General features: G+C 39.2%; 1 protein-coding gene across 1 annotated transcript in view; it reads left to right on the forward strand.

The window, feature by feature from the left end:
• The first annotated feature begins 3,830 nt into the window (after window positions 1-3,830).
• RAB18 (RAB18, member RAS oncogene family) overlaps window positions 3,831-15,210 on the forward strand; it is a 33,228-nt gene continuing 21,848 nt past the window's right edge. Inside the window, exons 1-2 of the mRNA XM_082616811.1 lie at window positions 3,831-4,071; window positions 8,334-8,389. Coding sequence (XP_082472937.1) covers window positions 4,004-4,071; window positions 8,334-8,389 — 124 coding nt within the window. The 5' untranslated portion in view covers window positions 3,831-4,003. The remainder of the gene's footprint in view (window positions 4,072-8,333; window positions 8,390-15,210) is intronic.

The following is a 15,210-nucleotide window of genomic DNA, read 5'->3' on the forward strand; positions in this document are numbered from 1 at the left end:
GTGGCACTGAGACTTACAATAGTAGAGAAATTCTTGAAATTTTTCTCACCTTTTTTTCCTCCTCATCTTTCACTGGGCATGGGGCAATTATTCCTTTTGTCGTTTGTATATATACCTCCATTTCCAGTCCCCAACCCCCATCACCACCACATTCAGGTCTTCCCCTAATTTCCTATGAGGTCTCCATGCTGTGGACTAAAAACAAAATGCACAACCTAAAAGTTGAGAATTATACTTTATTTGGTTGACTTAACACAAGACTTAAGCCAGGGATACAGTCTCTCAGCTCTGAGGGACTGTTCCAAAGAGGTAAGCAAAGAGCCAGCATATGTATGAGTTTTTGGAAAAAAACATAAAACAGTGGTCAAACAGCAAAAGATTACTCCTAATTAAAGAAACAGACATCTCAATTTAATGGATTTAGCATTTTTTCTATGCATGGGAAGATGCAGGAGTCTGGGCTTATTGAAATCATTCCTTTGATATGCATCTTAACTATCTAGTGCCAGTATCCTCTTCTTTCCGACCCTGAGCCCCCTCAGGGTACACCTCTGGGGGCGGCTGCAGTAGCTGACAGCTTGGTGGTGGCAACATCCTTTGTTTACTGATATGGCAGGTGACCTTTGTCCACAATGTCTTTACTCCTGTCTGTTCCCTAATTCTTCCTGTAAATAGCCAGATTTATCCATCTAAAATAGAGTCCTGATGCCTTTGTTTATGCTAGATTCATTCTGCCTGAAGCGGTACCCCCTTTCTTGCACTTGTCTAAACTGTACCCCTTTTCAAGTCCTGCTTCCTTCCTGAAGCCTTTTCTGGTGGCCCTAAGCTTCAGTGATCAATTACTCTTGCCTGAATTTCTGGAGCATTTATTTTCTGTGTCACCTATTTAGCACAAAGAATACTACCTTGCCTTACCTGTGCATGAATGCTTGCTTCCTTTCTAGCAATACCTGGTAATGGCTGTGCATTAAGATTTACCGAGGTTTTTCTTGCCCTAATGTTCAAGACAGAGATTCAAGAGACACTCCAACTCATATAAGCAACAAATAAATAAGAAGACCTCACTGTTCCAAATTTCTGAAGTTGATTTGAGGTTTTTATATTTACAAATATTTTTTGAGCAGCTACTCTATGCTTGGCATTTTACTGCATGCTGGAGACAGAACAGTGAACAGGACACTAATCAAGTCTGCTTTCAAGAAGCACACATTCTGGTAGGAGAACAAGCAATTATAATACTGTGGAGTACATACCACAGTAGATGCGTAGGACGCTATCAGAACACAATGTAATGCTGACCTGGGGGGCCTGAGAAATCATTCCGGAGAAATAGATCCAAAAACTGGAACATGGAGGATGAGGAGGAGCTGCCCAAGCAAGAGTGTGTGTATGTGCAGGGATGGGACTGGGGACAGAGGAAAGAAGGGGACTCCAGGCGGAAGGAATGACAAGGTCCTGGAGACAGGAAAACACGGCTCACTGAACATACGAAAGGAGTTTAATTTGGCCAGAACACAGAGTGCAAGGCATGAGATAGCAAGAGATGAGGTTGGAGGGATAACCAGGGCCTATGATAAAATAATAAATACTTGGAAGGGCAGTGAGCAACATAAAAAAGGTAGGATGACTGGACTAGGTTTGCACTTTAGCAGTGCCACTTTGGCTGCAGGGTAGAGAAGAGCCTGAGGAGAGAGAAGAATGAAGGCAGGAAGGCCAGCTGGGCAGCTAACAGGGCAGGTGATCCAGCAAGAAACTGAGGTGGTGACCTGACATTAGCAGTGATGGTAGAAGTGAAGAAAGTGGATACATTTCAGGATGCTTAAGGGAGGTGGGTAGTGAGGCTGAGGAAGGTGAGCGGCTGTTAATGTCATTCCTTAAAAAGGAAACCAGGAGGAAAAGCTAGTATAGAGAAGATGATGATGTCGGCATGATTCATGTTTAGCTTGGTTTTCTGCACCTGGACAGACCCACGTGGAGACGTCTTGGCAGCTGTGCCATGCAACAGTTCTCAAACTTTTTGGTTGTACAAATTATTGTATACTGTTACAAATTATTGAGGACTTGAAAGAGCTGATGACTATTCATATTTACTATTCAAATTAGAACTGAGAAAAATTTAAACATATGTATTAAACCATCTTAAAACATAATAAACCTATTACTAGTTGGTATAAATGTTTATGAAAATAATTATTTTAAAACAAAAAATCAGTGGAAAAGTGGCACTATTTTACGTTTCTGCAAATCTCTTTAATGTCTGGCTTAATAGAAAATAGCTGAATTCTAAGATCTGGTTCTGCCTTCAATCTGTTTTGCTATCACACTGTATATAGCCTCTGGAAAACTCCACTGTAGTATCAAAGAACCAGAGTGAAAAAAGTAAACAGCATCTTGAATAACTATGAACATAGTTTGACCTTGTGTTCATCCCTGAAGGGGATCTCTAGGGATCTGGGGACTACACTTTTAGAATCACTGCCCCAGAGCAGGAAAACTTGACAATATTGTGAGTCTCACTAATAAGCTCTTGATGCCTTGGCCAAAAGGAGGCTGGATAGTCTTGATTGAGGTTTCAACTGCTATTTTGAGAGGTTGTGGTTGCCTGGTTGACATCACCTTCCAAAGTTAGGAACGGAAGAATGTTCATTCAATTAATTCATTCAACAAATATTTATTTAGCCCATATTATATGTCAGGAACTACTCTAGACACAGAGGGTAGAACGAACAAAACAGAAAAAAAATCCTTGCCTTCATGAAGCTTCCCTTGTCTTTGGGGAAGATTAGACAGTGAACAAAGTAGTAAAATATATATCGGAGGGCAGTAAGTACATGCAGAAAAACAATGAAAAGAGGTATAGGGAATGTTGGAAGGATTTGCAGATTTCGAGTAGTGTGTACAGGGAAGGCTTCATTAAGAAGGCAACATTAGAGCAAAGACCTGAAGGAGGTGAAGGACCCATTTGGGTATCTAACACAAGAGCTTTTCCGGGTATTTAAAAAGATTATTTCCTTAATTTATTTTAACTTTTATTAACATGTATTCTTTAATTAAATATCTATTGTATCTGGCATTAGCTGCAGGTAAAAGAAGATAAGATGGGAGGCTAATGTTTATTTAGTGTCTGCCATGTACCAGGCACTTTGTTAGTTACTATACATGAGGTTTGGCGCCCTCACTAAGATTTATAGCTTGCCAAGAAGACAAAGCATGTACATACAATTCCTGCAGTTGTGGTGTAGTAGCTCTTATGAGTAACAGTTGGTTTGAGTTGCACCACCAGAGATTTGTATGCACCTGATCTACCTGAGGTTTACATCTCTCTGAATATGAAGTGAGGTGTGAAGGGTATTTGTCAAACAGCCAGGAAGTTAATAATACCAGATCACACCTTTTATAGAGCACTTGAGTTTACAAAGTGCCATCAGAAATTAACTCATTTAATCTTCATAACAATTCTAAGACGCCGGTCTTGTTCAAAGAAGTATAGTTGTGCCGACTGAGGGGAACAGGCTCAGAAGTCTAGGTAATGCAAAGCGGTTATACGGTGGCTGGGACCTAAAATTAAGATAATCTGCCTTCGCGCACAAGACTCTTGCCACTGCAATGCAGCTGTTTTGAGCAGCTATTGAAATCAGAGAGCACCATACTCCCCTGACTCAGTCCTCTTCCGAGTACGTGCACCAAGGAAGGACGGTTAAATGAGGGCTGGAGAAGCGGAAGAGCCTGCGAACTCGGTGAAATCACACCCGGCACTCTCCCTCTGCGCTTGCGCAAGGGAGGAGTTGCCCTCTCCGGAAGGACACCTGGGACTTGGGTTTGCGCCGACGCAGAGCTACCTCCAGGCGGAACCCGGGCGTGCGGGGCTCCTGCAACCTAAACACCCGGTGTGAAAGGAAGGTGGCACCGGCGGGGCGGGACGCATGCGCGGCAGCTCCCCCTGGGGAAGGGCTGAGAGGCGGAGCGGGGCGGCCAGCTGTGAGCCGAGCGGAGCAGGGTCAGGATGGACGAGGACGTGCTGACCACCCTGAAGATCCTCATCATCGGCGAGAGTGGCGTGGGCAAGTCCAGGTGAGGCGGCTCTGCGGGCCGTGACGAGGGTGGCAGGGCCCTTTCCCCCTCGGTGGCCGCTGTCCCCTGGGCCGCGGCAGGAACGGTAAACGGCGACGGCCGGGCGCGGCCCGGGCTGGGGCGGCCTCCGGGCCTTCCCGCTGCGCGGCCCCGCGGCCCCGCCACCCCTCCGCCCGGTCCACGGCCTCTGCCAGGCCTGGCTCCCTGGATCGCTTCGCCTCCTGTCGCACCCAGAGGAAAACAGTTCCGGGGCCGCCGCCCGGCCGGCGGTTTGCTGTAGAGGAGCCTAGGGCGCGGCGGGCGGGCTTGGGCCCGAGTCCGGCCGAGGGCGAGGCCTCTGGGCCCCGGGGCCAGGCTGCCTGCACCCCGCGAGTTGAGAGGTGTAGCTCTACAGCTGGGGTTTCGGCCTGCCTGCCTCGTAGTACGTCAAGTTCTGCACGGGAAGTTTAGCGACGCCGTAGGTCGCATTCCTGGCCTATTATGGTGCACCCCGCAATTTTTTTCTTTTTTTTTAAAATGAATCATCTGTGAAAGAACTCTTCAGTCCTCTGATTGCTTAAATAATTCACTTTAGTCTAAGACTGTAGAGCTTAAGCTGTGGGCCGCTTTTGAAAATCAAGTGTGATTGTTACTTGTCATTGTGCCGCATCATATAGAGGTAAAAGAACACATTAGCATGTGTCTCTTCTTTCTTGACGCTTTCTTGGGGGAAAATAACGTCGACAGTAGTTAGAGTTGAGTATAAGGGAAGACGTGGAGCCTGGGGCGTATTGCAAGAGGGCTGTGATTTCATCCACATCCTGGAACAGAGTTCTCCAGGTGAAGGTATCCTCGCCATATGATTATGAGCTCCTTGTATTCTACGCTGCTTTGATCTTCAAATAATAGCCAAATTCCAGGAGCTGCAAGCAATTTCATATTTTAGCTATACCTCCTGATAAACTTATCTTTCACATTACTTCGTGAAGTCTTACTTTTTTAAAATACTTGAGTATTTGAAACCTTACTCTGTAAATATATTCTGAAACTTTATGTGTTTTTAAAGCATGGCGGTACATTTTCATAGTTTCTCTCATTTAATGTACTCTGTATGTTAGAGTGAGGGATTTGTACCTAAGAATGAGTAAATTAATGAAACACTATGGGCTAAAAAGATAGTATGATTTGTGTGTGTGTGTGTGTGTGTTACTTAAAGGGCTGAATAAAATCATTTTCATGATCACCATCTATTGTATTTGAGGGTTAAAAAGCTAGGTAATATATAAACATTGTCTTAATAGGAATTCCTTGGCCTTGTGACCATTTTCTTCTTGAGATGTGACCCTCATTTAGGTTAAGACATATGAAATTGCTGATTTTGAAGTTAGGAATGGTTGAATGTCATTTCATGTGGTTCAGCCCCAAACATGGTTGATTGGCACCTTTTCTAAATGTGTTAGATGGGTGATTACTTGAAAGCTAATTGCAGTGCAGTGTTCACATAATTGAAGTTCTTCCCCTAGAGTAAAATCTGTTAAGTGGATTTACTGGTTCCCTTGGTTCCCTCCCCTCAAACAAATTTATTTGGATCTAATATGCTCCAGACTTTTTCTCAATAGTTAGTGGTGAATTATCAACTACTCACTGCAAAATTTTAACACCTTTACCTCTTTCAAGAAAGGATTGCATTTAAGGAGAAAGTTGGCTTATTTTTCTGGCTAGATATACATTTTTGGTGTATGTCATATGCTATGGAAAAAACTTTGAACACCTTCTGGATAAGATGAGAATAAATGACTTTAGAAGCCTATGCTTTTTAAGGTAAGTACAAAAACACTTGTCATGGATATAATACAGCGTTGTTCTAACCAATGGTTTCTATTTCTTTATAAATCTAGAGTTAGTGGAAGTGATGTATCACTTGTGTTGTTGAGAAATCATCGCACAACAAAGGATATCTTAACTAATTCAAACTAGTGGGTTATTTTTCCAGTTTATTTCGTACTTGGAGTGTAATGAGCATGTGTGAGAGGAGCCAGGAGATGAGAATGATGAAACTGGTGCTGCCACTTGTGTGACCTTTGTCACTCAGACACTCCAGGCCTTCATTTCTTTGTTCGAAAAGTGAGGTTGGGTAGAAATCTCTCAGGCCCTATCAAGTGTTAAATGTGTAATAGTCTTTGATTCCGTGGCTAGCCATAGTGAAGTGAAGAAGTAGCCAGGTGTTTCAGAAACTGGGAGGGATTATAGAGACCTTCTGTTATTTAAGTTGCCGTCCCTCCTGTGCCCCTTATATCCCATCCTTTTTGACCAATTTCATTTGTAAGTTGAGAAATGAGTGTTAGTTATAATCGCACTGATTAATTACAGATTTGGTCTTCTCCAGGTGGATTGGTGTCTCCTTCCATCTATAGCTCTGCATGGAGAGTATTTTGCTCCTTTAACTTTGAAAGTATGAAGGCTTAAACATACATCCTTTAGAGCAGTGGCTCTTAATCATTTTTGGGTTGTGGGTTCCTGTCAAAATCTAATAGAGAAATAGACTCCCTGCCTAGAAAAATGTACACATAGAATTTAGAATACATTTCAAGCTAATAGTTTACCCCTGGCTAAGATCTGCTGCCTTATACTCGAAGCCTGTATTAAAATTTGTTGCTTTACACCCTTGTCTTTCCTGACAAAATACCATTAATGACAAGCCACGTTGTCGATGTTTAATAAATAATAGCCAATACCATTGTTATTATTTATGTTATTATGGTGTTATTATTACTACTCAACAAGGTTCTACGTTTTTGTAATAATATTTTCTTTGGTGACTGAGTATAGATACACAAGCTTTCTATTCTTAAATTGTGAGTAACTGAAATTTTTAGTGAAATCTTCACTTTTATTGATTTGAAGTTTAATGTTGGGGACAGAAGAAAATTCTTATGAGTAGTGTTTTAAGATTCTTATTAGTGCTGTCACCTAATTCATGTTGGAGGTAAGTAAAATGAGTTATAGTCAAGAGTGTTCAATGTTAAGTAGAAAAATCTACAATATGATTCTTTTTACTTTGCTTTTGTAGTGCTGGTTTTATGATCAACAAAAAGCAAAACCAGCAAAGGGAGAGTTAATCCTTCAAATAGAATTAATGACACTGGGTTCAGGAACTACCAGGAGGCCATTACGTTTTGCAACCCTGTGGACAAAAAAAAAAAAATCTTTAGCAGCAATAATTATAATCTATAGAAATATTCATACATTTTTTCCTGCAATTCAGACATGAGATAGCTATTGTCTTGATTTTATTAATGCAAATAGGTCAATAGCATGGTCTCGTCCTACTTAGGAGATAATGTGAGGGGCAGTTGATTAATTTTATAAATCTAGGGCTTTAACAAAAGCTTAGATTTTATTTTTGAAGAGCTTCTAATAACTGACACTTCTGCCTTATGTTAAACAAAATAATGCTGGGAAACAAAATCTTGGAGTACTCTTAGGGTATCTTTTCATTTCATGCCTTCCTTTCTAGTTTCTTTACCATTTCCTAGGTTTAGTCCTTCATGATCGCTTACTATAATCATGGCAGGTGTCTTCTGTTGTTTTTCTTGCATTTTTTTTTGCTGGCAATAAGTTTTCAAGATAAAGAGCGATTCCTGCCATTCCTTTCGGTGAAAGCTTTTGGTAGCTTCATGTTGCCTCCTTGACTTCATACACCCTACCCAGCATTTGCCAGAGGCTACCTGCTCTGGCCATCATGTGACCTTTCTGCCTTCACTTTTTATTATATCTCTTTACAGTTGGGTAATAGTCTTACTACTTGTTTCAAAATGCTAGACTTCACACCTTTCTGTTTTTACCTGAATTCAGAGTGAATTATGCATTAGATTAAAAAAAATTAATTTGTTGCATTCCAAAAGACTTACTTTTCCCCTTTTTGTCCATGTCAGTTAAAGTGTCACATGTTTGCTAATATCATTTTCTCAGAAGGACATACCAATACAGTTATAAAAAAGCAAAAAACACAGTCGTTTTCACACGTGGCGAATTGAGCAGGGGAGCATGGGGAACATATTTTCTAGTAAAAACTACTTTGCTTTTGGGACTCTTTAATTGCTGTTCCAATAATTTAATTCCTCTGTATATACCTGCACTGAGGCTGTATTTCTGGGAGTGGACTACATCAGCTATTCTTATCTGCATCTAACTAGTGACAAAATAAAACAATCAGGAAGATTTATCAAGTGATTAGAAAGAAAAGCCAAATTACTAATCTGTCTTTTTAACATCTCTTTTAGCCTGCTCTTGAGGTTCACAGATGATACTTTTGATCCAGAACTTGCAGCAACAATAGGTAAGCCTATGTTTAAAAATTTAGTAGAAATGCCAAATATTTTCTTGCTTCAGGCTGTTTCATCTAACTCCCCCTACCCATCCTCTCACCACCCCATTGCTTCCATGTGTGTCAAAATCTTATTTGTCTTTCAAGTCTTAACTTTGGTAGTCATTAAATTTCTGGAGCCTTTGTAGATCTCACCAAGCAAAAAAAGTCCTTTTCTGTTGTCTCATGGTACTTTGTTAACACTGCGGATATTACGATTATCTGTATACACATTCCTGTGCTATGGGTTGTCTGTTATTTAGCAGTATACAGTCATTTGAATGTTTATTGCATGCCAGGCACTGTCCTAAGAGGTGGGTTATAATGTTCAATAATGCAGACTTGGTCTCTGTCATAAGGGACCTAGCAGTATCACCCAGCAGTAGAGTGTGTTAATTTTGTATTTTTAGCACTCAGTACAGTATCTGGCATGTATTCTGGCAGCATATTTATTTATTTATTTATTTAAAAAAATTTTTTTTTGCGGTACACGGGCCTCTCACTGTTGTGGCCTCTCCCGTTGCGGAGCACAGGCTCCAGATGCGCAGGCTCAGTGGCCATGGCTCACGGGCCCAGCCGCTCTGCGGCATGTGGGATCTTCCCGGACTGGGGCACGAACCCGCGTCCCCTGCATCGGCAGGTGGACTCTCAACCACTGCGCCACCAGGGAAGCCCATCTGGCAGCATATTTATTGATACTAGTTATTAAAGACTGTTAGAAGCAGTAATACATAAATGCCTTTTAAAAATGAAATTTAGATTGCCTGAAAGTGGTTTGCCACGCCAGCTTATTAGGATATATGAGAAGACAGAGCTAAATATTCTGGTGTCACATGTTTAGGGAGTAGGTGACAATGTAAAGGAACAAGAGGCAGCTTGCAGCAGCAGTAGGAGGAGCTGAGTCAGAGCAGGATAATAGTCTTGGCTCTGCCTTGAATGTTGTCTTCTTGAGCAAGTCATTCACTTCCTTGTCTTCTGTACATTGAGGAATTTTGGTGAGAGAATACATTTTTCTTCCAGCTCTAAAATTTCATGATCTGATGAGTAGAATGTAGTAAAGATGACCCTTGTATTATTATTAGGCAAAATAAAGAGTTTCTATTAACTGGGTTGATTTTTTTTTCCTTTTTATTGTTAAATAATTTCATAGTTAGAGAAAAGTTGTAAAAATAGTTCAAAGAACTCCTGTATATCTTAATCAAATTCCCCAAATGTTAACATTTATCACATATGCTTTATCATTTGCTGTCTACATACACATACACAGTATTCTTGCTTTTCTCGAATTGTTTGAGAGAAAATTGCAGACAGTGTCTTCAGTGTCTTTAACCTCTAAGTACTTTAATGTGTATTTTCTAGATGAACATGGATACAGTTCTCCTGTATACAGACAGATTTCATCAGTTGTCCCACTAATGTCTTGTATACCAAAGAAAAAGAATTGTTTTTGGTCCAGAATCCAGTCCAGCATCACATACTGAATTTTGTTGTCATTTTTCCTTAGTCTCTTTTAATCTGAACAGTTCTTCACTCTTTCTATGTCTTTCATGGCCTTGACATTTTTGAAGAGCACATACAGGCCAGTTATTATAGAATATCCTTCAATTGCATTTGTCCGTGTGTCCTCATGGTTAGATTCAGGTTATGCATTTTGGTCAGGAATTCCTCAGAAGTGCTTGTCAGAACACAGTGTATATTTGTGCCATTACTGGTGATGGGACTTGGTTCCTTAAGATGATGTACACCAAGTCTCTCCACTGTAAACTGTCATCCTGTCATTCCAGCTATAGTGGTTGTCCAGCTGTGGTTTTTCAAATTCCGTCCTTCCATTTACATTTCTTATTTAGAATTCTGTAAAGAAGAGTTCTTCTTTGTTTCTTTCTATCAGTATGAGCTCACGGTGCCTCTAAATGTTTAATAAATTATATCAGGCATTACTTAGCTTTTGGATGACATGTTAACATTGACAGATTTACTGTTATGCATGTAAAAGGTAATCATTTAAAACACTAGTAATTCAAAATCTATTTAATTTGGTTTTGGTATATTATTTGCTCCTTTAAAAAATCAGTTATTAATAAAACTTGATTTTGTTCAGAACATACCTGGTATTGGATAAGCGAGGAGTAGAAGAATAATAACTGGCAGGAAAATAAACTTGCCTAGAGTTAAAATTTTCCTAAGGGAGTGATCTTATATATACTATAAACTATCCGTCTTCATTTCAAACCCAAATGTAACTGGGGACTTGCAGACTGACAGATCATTCGTTGTCTTTATTACTGAAAAGGCTTTGCTTTAAAAGCAAATACTAAGATTGTAGCATACTGATGAGAATATACATAATTTGTTCCCCCAATGGGCCTTGGGTCTTGAAAAGTATCTTTTACATTTCGGCATCAGATAATTTTCTGCCCTAGGTTATAACCAATATACATGAGTTTTTGAAATAAAAATAATTAGCCCAGTTGTTAATGGCCATACGAAAATTAGTATTTACCTCACAGTATAATAGTAAGGAAAGCACACCTTTATCTTACAGTAATACAGTGAGACACTCAAGTTTCTATCTTGTATAAAATACTCTATTAAGGTAATTGTTGGATTTCGGGTTTGAAGGTGGTACTATAGAGTTGGCATTTTCATCTTTTGCTTTCTGGCAATTGACTAATAACAAAGAAAGGGAGAAACTAAAACCCCACCTTGTAGTCCACTATACTAGAAGGCAGCTAAAACACCAAGCCACGAAATAGGTGGGATGGCTGCCAAGAGCAGTGGGGACCAGACAGGCCGCCTGCAGGAGAAAGTAGGCGATGCCAGGGCTGCAGAGCTCGGAGCCAGCAAGAGGTGCTTCATGAGGTTGAGAGGCCCACTGTGAGGTGCAAAACCTATATCCCTTGTTTGTAAAAGCAAAATGGTTTCTTAAGCTAATGGCAGGAGTTGCCCTGCATCTGGTTTGGTTTTAAGAAGTTGGGAAGGTGAAGCCAAACAAGGAGTCATACAAACCAGCCATTTTTGCATTTTGTCTGTCTCTGTAGCAGTAGGGGAGGAGATAGATGCCTTTGAAAAACCTCAAGGTTTCCTATCTCCTCTGAATGTTGAGAGATAAAAAACTAACTGATTCTCATGTAAAACCCTGAATCAAGACAAAATTTTGCCAGTGCAGAACTGATCCACTGTGGCTTTCTGCATGAACCTCCTGCAAATAGCTTGTCCAGGAAAACCTCACCACTTTCAACTATGACTTAGTAAAAAAGAATCCAGCTCAAGGCCACTACCACCATTCAAGAATCGAAAAGGAAGAAAGGAATGGAAAAACAAAGGACAGTTGAAGAATCCTCACCAGAAAAAAATATTGCCGTAAAGAAGATGAAAATAATGACCAAACATTTTGCCATGAATTTAAAAGCCTTAATGGAAATATTTATCAGTGAGAGCACAAAACAGTGATATAAGAGGTCGGGGAAGAGATAGTGCGACTACATGAGAAAATACAGTGTGAGCTGATTGAGTGGAAAGAAAGAAAAGATAAAACCATCACTGAAATGAAGGTGAGATTGGAAGGATCACAAGGGACAGTAGAAACTGGGAAACACAATAAAGAACCTAGAAGCTAGGAATGGAAAAGTGGGTAGAATTTACCAAAATGAATAAGAATATTAAAACAAATTAGAGTGAGAAAATGATAGATATGCAAATCAGAAAAGGAGATTTTACATAGTATGTTTGAGTCTTAAAAGAAGAAACATAATGAAGCACAACCAATATTTAATGATATATAATCCGAGGTAACGTTTCTGACATAAAAATAAACCACATAGACAAAATTGTAAGAATATTTTGACCAGGTTTTTGTTTGTTACATGGGAATGTTTGGGGGGAAAATAATAAGCATTAGATTTCTCTTTTTTGCTATGGTCAGGCCATAAGATGGTGCTTAATCAGGTCTTTACCTGAGGTATTTAATCAACTGCATAGATACAACTGGTTGAAATTTAAGCATGGATATAGAAAGTAGTTACATTAACTTTATATAGTATGATTAAATAGGCAAAATTTGCTTCATGCTTTTTGTTTTTTTAATTTACCCTATTTTAGGTAACCTTTGAATACAAAAAGAGCACTTTAAGTAAAAATTTTCAAATAAAAAAATTACAAAATTTAAAACTGGCTCTCTACTTAGGACAGGCTCACAAACTATTTCTTAATCTCTAAGACTTATAGTTGTTACAATATGTGAAAGTGTTTTTTGAGGGTTGATACATTTCAACTAAAGTTAGACAAATTTTGCTTGTTGTTGGTTGACTTTAGATCAGTGATTCTTATCACTCCCTTGGTAAGTTTTTAGAAATACCCATGACTGTTTGGCTTCTAAGGGCAGGTGTCAGATCTATTTCATCCACAAGTTACTTTATAGTTTGGGCTTACTTAACAGAAAGATAATTTAATTAAAATGCAAAGTAGTTTATACATCTTGTTTAATGCCACAACATAAACTTGTTAAAATACTTGGGAATATGAGATAATTCAGAAAGTAAAATAGAACTATTCTATTTCATATAATTTCATTCAATTAAACATGTTAAAGTAATAAAACTGGCTCTGACATTTCTTTATTTAGAATAATGACAAATGGTCTTGATCATATATAGATTGTTTCTTTCTTCCATTCTACTTAGAGGCTTTATTAGGAAAGGTTGTAATGTTTTTCATATGCCTTTTCAGCACTGACTAATGGTAGATAGACCTTTTTATACTGAAATGTCCTTGCTTTCCTAGATAAGCCTTCACTCATTTTGTTTGATGTATTTCTGGATTCTGTTGACTAATTTAGAATTTTTACATCTATTTTTATATGTAAGATGGTCTCCTTTTTTGTATTTTTAAAAATCAGAATTTGGTATTAAAGTTGTATTAGTGTATACAATGAAGGAGCTTTCTGTCTTTTTAAATTGTCCTTACTTGCGTAAATATTACTGGAATTATCTGTTCTGTGAAGGTTATATTTCATCTGAGTCAGTCTGATCCTGCTTCTTCCTTACTGTTACAACCTCTTCAGGTTCTCTGTTTCTTAGGACAGTCTTAGGAGTGCAGCTAGGAAGGAAAATCCCAACTCACTTGTTAAGTTAGTTGCATGTAGTATCTTTTTTTGTTTTTTGGCCAGCACACAAGATCTTAGTTCTTGGTTCCCGACCAGGAGTGGAACCCGTTCCCCCTGCAGTGGGAGCACTGGACCACCAGGAAAGGCGCTGTAGTATTCGTTTAAACTCTTCATTATCTGTGTTTATGTTCCCTCATTTCTAAACTTGTACATTTTTTTGGTCTGTCTTTTCCTTAAGGAATGTATCTATTTTATTGTTTGAGGAATTGCCTTATTTTTCCCCTCTTTCTCCTTCCTACTTTTATTTTGGTTTATTTTGTTAGTTTCTTAAGATGAGTATTAAGTTCCCTTCTTTTTAGTCTTTATTCTTTAATAAAGATGTCCTCTAAGAACAAGTTTTACTGTGTCCCATAGGTTGTGATAGGCTGTTTGTTTTTCATTGCTCTCTGCATAGTTTAAATTTTCAGTTTTGCTTTCCTCTTTGACTATTTGAAATCTTTGATTTAGGAATATGTTTCCTAATTTCCAGGCTTTTTTTGGTCATTTTATTTCTTATTTATTGGATAATGACTTCCATTTGGAGTAAAGCCACCCACCCTTCTGCCAGCCTCATGTCCATCAGCAAGAGTCAGGTTAGCCTCAGAATTTAGCCTACTTCTGACAAGACCTTCCTCCACACCCTTCTTTCCCCTCCAGATGTTCTTATCTTGCTACTGCTAGCCACCGTAAGACCATCAGGCATCCTAACCGTTTTTCCCTCTAAGCAGTCTCCACGGAAAGCCCCGGTGTCTCTTCATTTCCCAGGCTCGGACCTTTGTACCCTTGTTCCCCTTCTTCTCTTGCCTCCAGTGCTCACTGCTTCTCAGCTCTGTCCTCTGGGGGAGCAGAGCACGTAGCACAGGTCACTGTTGATACTTTTTAGGTTGTTGGTCAACTGAGACTTTGGGATCCAGGTCCTCCTATCTTGTTCTCCTTGGACCCTTAAAGCTTTGATGGTATCTGTCTTGATGCCCCCTCTCCTGTTATCCTCTAGCCCCTCCCCCAAAATAACGACATAGCAGATAAACCAGGAATTTGTATATCTTTCATGAGAAGGGGGAAATTGACTTAAAGAGATTAATTAATAAGCTCTTGGCTATCGAGACCTTAGTAAGAGGGCTGAGACTAAATCCAGCCTCCTGACTTGGTATTCTTTTAATTACAGCACAGAAATACAACTCAGCAATGAAAAAGATCAAACACAGATTTGAACAGAATGTCAGAAATGCTAAACATAAGAGGGAAGCAGCAAAATTAGATTTATCAGTTAATTAAATGTAAATGGGTCCAATTCTCCTAATAATTCAGATTGCCAGATTGGAGTTGAAAAGCACTTAAAAGAAATATGGAAAGGTTGAAATAAAGGGATGCACCAGTATAGAAGCAGAGGTGGTAATATAACATGATTTAAGGTAGAATTCAGGGCTAATGCACTCGACAAAATAAAATAGGATATTATGTAATGATGAAAAGCCAAATTAATTAACAAAACAGCTATCATAGTCATAAACAAGTAGGCATCAAACACAGAAATGATATATAAAAGCAAAATCTGTTTAAAACACAAGAGAAGAATTTGATGAAAATACATTTATATTAGGAGATTTGTCCAAAAGACACAAATAAGGTCATGGGAAACAGAATAACACAGTCA

This window comes from Mesoplodon mirus, assembly GCF_964341445.2.
Source record: "Mesoplodon mirus genome assembly, chromosome: 4".
Taxonomy (NCBI): Eukaryota; Metazoa; Chordata; class Mammalia; order Artiodactyla; family Ziphiidae; genus Mesoplodon; species Mesoplodon mirus.